Here is a 4,909-nt window from a genome sequence, read left to right on the forward strand (position 1 = left end):
TTTTATTGTTCAATTATCCTTATATTATTTTGAAGTACAAGTGAAAGGAAATAACTTTTCGTTTTGTATTTTTTGAAAAAACGAAATTTATATTCACAAGAGCCAAAGGATCAAATGATATTTCAGCAGGCCCGTAAGAACGGAGGGGGGATCCCCGGATTGCCCCCAGTAATTTTGCCAGTATATACAATATAATTCACAGCTGTGTCCCCTTAATAAATTTGCGTGTGTGTCCCATCAAAAAAGTTATTTTTAATTTTTTATTTGGTTGACTACTATTCGGTTTTACGCTCGTACCGACCCCAGTTGAACTTTCCTCACACGGGCCTGCTCTGATCAAGAAGTAGTCAGTCTTTGTCATTTGTATTTAGATGACATACAGAACAGGAAGGCTACAGGTAAAGTTGACACCAAGCTTATATACACTATTCTTTAACGGACTTAATTTGGAGACGACAATATTAGAGGTGTTATTTATTCATTCGTCAGGAAAAGGGTGGCTCAGGTGAATGTTGTATCCCACGGGCCTATTGTTTATCTTATTAAAAAATTTGATTGGCCACTGACCATAGGTCCTTAAACATGTTAAGTTTAATCATGTTTAAATCAGTTTCCGAGACTTGAGTTGAATGATGTAGGTTATACAACTTTCACTTGGTACTTCAAAGTCCAAGCTGATTGTGAATCAAACTTCGACAGTGGACAGACGATGTCAGTTGATCTGGGAAATGTAGCATCATCATTTGATTTCACGACACCAACGAATTATCCCAAAGATTTGCGAAAATAAAAAAAGATCATTCAGATTGTTCTCTTTAATTTTGGAGAGAGCATACTAAATCATGATTAAACATTTTCCGTGAACACAAGATACATATATTATGTACAATTAAAATAACCATCTTAACAAACCAGTCCGTGTCGGTTAATACGACTACAAGTTCAATTCTGTGCTGATGATAAATTCTTATATAAGTTGCCATTCGTTTTAGTTTAAATTCTAAAACCTCATGTATTGGTTACAATTTTAAAATATTAAATTGCATGGTTTGAAAATCTTGCACCCATAAAATGTAAAATTCACAGGTAACTTCACAAAAATTCACAGTAAAAATTTGGAAAAGATCTGTAATAGTGGTTCTCGGAAGTTTTCTTGCTAAATCCTATTTTAATCTCCAGTTAGATTAGCAACATCTCTTATGTATAAGAATGTTCTCATCATTTGAATGAAAGCAGATCTCCGCTCAGAGAAGAAAAAGAAGCCGGACAAAGAGATCCCCATGCCCCAGCCAATAAAATTAAAAGAACTAAAAGTTTCTATTAAAATGTCAGTTTTTCAGCCTGCATGGTGAAAAAATGGTCACAGTGCGTGGAAGTAAGGGAAATTTCAGTGCTACTGCCTCCCCCACTTGCTGCCGTCAGTGTTTAACTGAAAAGATAAAAAGAATTTTTAAACGTCATATAAACAGCATGATATACATCACCATTTTGTCAATCGACCTGTTTTTCATGCAGAACGAAATGTAATATGACTGAATAGAGCGACTTTTGCAAAATGTACCTTTATTTCTTGAAGTTTACATCGGCGCTGGTGATAAATGGATCTGTTTATTTCTGTAGAACGTGTTATTCAGATCTCGAATAACTTGCTCAGCATCCTCCATACAGCGGAAAGAAACCATGGCAGAGGTTCCTCCTGCATCGTTCCCAACCATTACTCTAACGGACTCTACAATAGGACTGTAACCCTGAACCATATTGGTGACTTCGCGTATCGAAATGGTGAAAGGTAAACCTTTTATAAGCACTGGGAATCGTCTGCCTATATAGGGCCCTGACGATGGTGGTGGTCCATGCGGAGAATGAGGCGGTCCGTGTGGTGGCCCATGTGGAGGACGCATGGGCGGATGTCCATGTGGCGGGGGCCCGTGAGGTGGTGGTCCGTGTTGCGGTGGGCCCCCGTGAGGCATTGGTCCACCTTTGGGTGGATGGGGTCCTCCGTGAGGCGGTGGTCCTCGGGGTCCTGGAGGGCCGCCATGAGGACCCATGCCGTGAGGCGGAGGACCGTGCATAGGAGGATAATTCCCTCCTCGTGAAGGCGGTCGAATTTGTTTTAGGATATCCACCATTTCTGATTTTGGAATAGGTTTCAGGCTTACTTCGTGATCACCGATCGTCCTCTCGGGCATATTTAGCGCTTTCTCGCATTCAGAATTGTTAGTGAACTCTACAAATGCTTCTCCTAATGGTCTTCCATTTGAATCATGGACTATCTGTATTCCTCGCTGTGCAATATCAATTCCATCAAAGAGTTTAGCGATGTCTTTAGCTACAACATGAGGTGGTAGTCCTTGAAGATGCACGCAATGAAGATTGGTAGTTATGCGATTTCTGTATTCACCATCCGGGGCTAAAATCCTGTTTGGTTCGACGTTTACAGGATTCGGCAATAGAGGTTTCTTCTCTTGTTCCTCAATTTTTTTGTTTGCCATGACATCTTTCATACGCTCATGCAACAGTTCCACATCACGAAGACTTCCCGCTGAAATACGGATAACACGAGAGTTAAACATTTTCCCATCTAACAGCAAAGCACTTTGAAAGTCTGATAATGTTAACATTTCTACAAACGCTGTGCCAGTGCAACGATTTTTGATGTCATATTCAATGTGAATGCCTTCTCCGTTCTTTGCTATTTCACATCCTTTGAAAAATTCTACTACATCAAGTTTCTTTCCGTTGATTCCAAGTCCTTTCATATGTATAATATATTGTGAAGTTCTTAAAGGTTGTTCCATCTTTGGACGTTTTGTCTCTTCGCTTTCAGAATTTTCTAGTTTAGAAATTGGGTCGCAATTTTCGAACTCCTTAAGATTACATTTTGTAACGTCGATTCGATTACCATCTGAAAAACGTTTTCCATTTTTATTAAGTCCTTCCCAGAAACTTCGTTGGTTTTGAAACTTAATAAACATAATTCCTGTTGCTTGACCCCTTTCATCCTTTTCACTTTTCATACCATCCCATGGGATTTCGCACCCTGTAAAAAATTGCCTTATATCTCTGAAATTAACATGCAATGGGAAACCCTGTACTCTAACAGAAATATCAGGATCGGTAGAGAGCAAGGGTCGTTTTAGACCTCGAGAATCCGTATCCTCAGGTAGTTTACCCTGTGCAGGATTACTGGAATCAGTTTTTGTTTGGGTATTTGTCTCAGGTGCTTTTATCGGAGTTTTCTGGTTGGTGTTAGATGAACTTCGCTGACTATCAGAGTCTTTTTTTTCGCCGTCGTCTTTAGAACGAGGTATATCTCTTCCAAACTGGTCGCGTCCTTTGCTATCCCGCCTGATGTCTTTAGCTCGATCTCTATCTCTTCGGTCGCGATCTCTATCACGATCACTTCTGTCATCTCGGCGCTCTCTACGATCACGATCATCATCCCGGCGTCTGTCTCGATCTCTATCATACCTGTCCCGGTCACGAGATCGCTCTCTATCCCTATCACGGTCTCTTTCTCTTTCACGACCCCTATCTCTGTCCCTGTCTCTATCTCGACTATATCTGTCACGTGAATCTCTGGAGTCTCGGTTATCGCGCGATTCTCTGTCACGATTATCCCTACTATCACGGCTGTCCTTATCTCGAGCATCCCGACGATCTTCAGTTGACTTTAGCCGTGAATCTGTGTCGGATTTCTTGTTATCTGCACTGTCTCGTAATCGATCTTTAGGATCCCTCATATCAGCGTCGATTGGAACTTCTGGTTTCTTAGACGATTCCTGTGAATTTAGGGCAAAACGGTTATCAAGATCAAAAAGAGATGGAATATTATCTGAATATCCTCGATCATTCGGATTAACTCGTGCGACAGGTGGAAGTCGGCGGTCTTGATCCACAGGAGAGCGTTCGAAATGATCCAACAGTGGCCTTGGACCTTGATCAGGTACACCTGGTCTTTGTAGTGGTCTAGATCCTCGATGTTCTATTCCCCGCGGACCAAATCTAGGCATGGGAGGGCCTCTTCTCTCTGGAAAACCACCGTCCCCTTCAAAATGATGTCTCAATCCTGGTCTAAATGGTGGGGGCATTCTGGGTCCACCTGGTCCACCAAAAGGTGGATAATTTTCAATCTTTCCATCAAGTCTTTTTAGAGGAGGCCCTGGTCCGAGAAGCCCATCTCCTGCTTGTGGTTCACTGTCAGGGCGATCCACTTCTTTATCAAATGGAGGTCTTCCATGAGGAGGTGGTCTATATCTGTCATCATCTCTTGCTAATGGAGGAGATCCAACATCGTCAAAACGCGATTCTCTGCGAGATTCTATGTCTCCAAGTTGGGGATCCCTATTAAAAATAGGTCTCTGATTTGGGTGAAATCTTTCCCTGTTTCCTTCAAATAGTTGCCTTGATTCTTGGGATCTGTCAAATGGTGGTCTTGAGTCAGGTCTATCAAACGGTGGCCTAGAGTTTGGGGGTCTATCAAATGGAGGTCTAGACTCGGAAGGCCGATCAAAAGGTGGCCTTGAATCAGGTGGCCTATCAAAGAGAGGTCTCGAATCAGTAGGTCGATCAAAAGGAGGTGTAGTATCAACGGGTCTATCAAACTGTTTGTCTCCAGATTGAGAATCATCATACGGCGGTCTACGATCAAGCGGCGGTCGATCAAACCGCCTATTATCGTCCCTATAATTTTCGTCCGGTTGCTGTTCGAATCGTGATTTACGTGGCGGAGGTTGATCAGGTACAGTATGTCTGTCATATGGTCCTCTATTCTCAGAATTCCAATCATAACTACTTTGTTGACTTTGAGGTGCGTCCAGAGGAGGTCTATCAAGGAAAGGAGGCTGTCTATTAAATGGAAAAGCGCGATTATCATTTCGAGCAATTGGCAAACTTTGGTCACTATTTC

General features: G+C 41.9%; 1 protein-coding gene across 1 annotated transcript in view; it reads right to left on the bottom strand.

Annotated features, from left to right (window-relative positions):
• Nucleotides 1–800: 800 nt before the first annotated feature.
• Nucleotides 801–4,909, bottom strand: part of LOC133197652 (zinc finger CCCH domain-containing protein 13-like) — a 38,707-nt gene continuing 34,598 nt past the window's right edge. Inside the window, exons 2-3 of the mRNA XM_061333770.1 lie at nt 1,562–4,909; nt 801–1,429 (exon numbers count right to left, since the gene is read on the bottom strand). The exon at nt 1,562–4,909 is cut by the window's right edge and continues 1,129 nt beyond it. Of these exons, the coding sequence (XP_061189754.1) occupies nt 1,578–4,909 (3,332 nt within the window). The 3' untranslated portion in view covers nt 801–1,429; nt 1,562–1,577. The remainder of the gene's footprint in view (nt 1,430–1,561) is intronic.

Source organism: Saccostrea echinata, unplaced genomic scaffold, assembly GCF_033153115.1.
Source record: "Saccostrea echinata isolate AGI-Se365-2 ecotype Australia unplaced genomic scaffold, CSIRO_AGI_Sech_v1 ptg000030l, whole genome shotgun sequence".
Taxonomy (NCBI): Eukaryota; Metazoa; Mollusca; class Bivalvia; order Ostreida; family Ostreidae; genus Saccostrea; species Saccostrea echinata.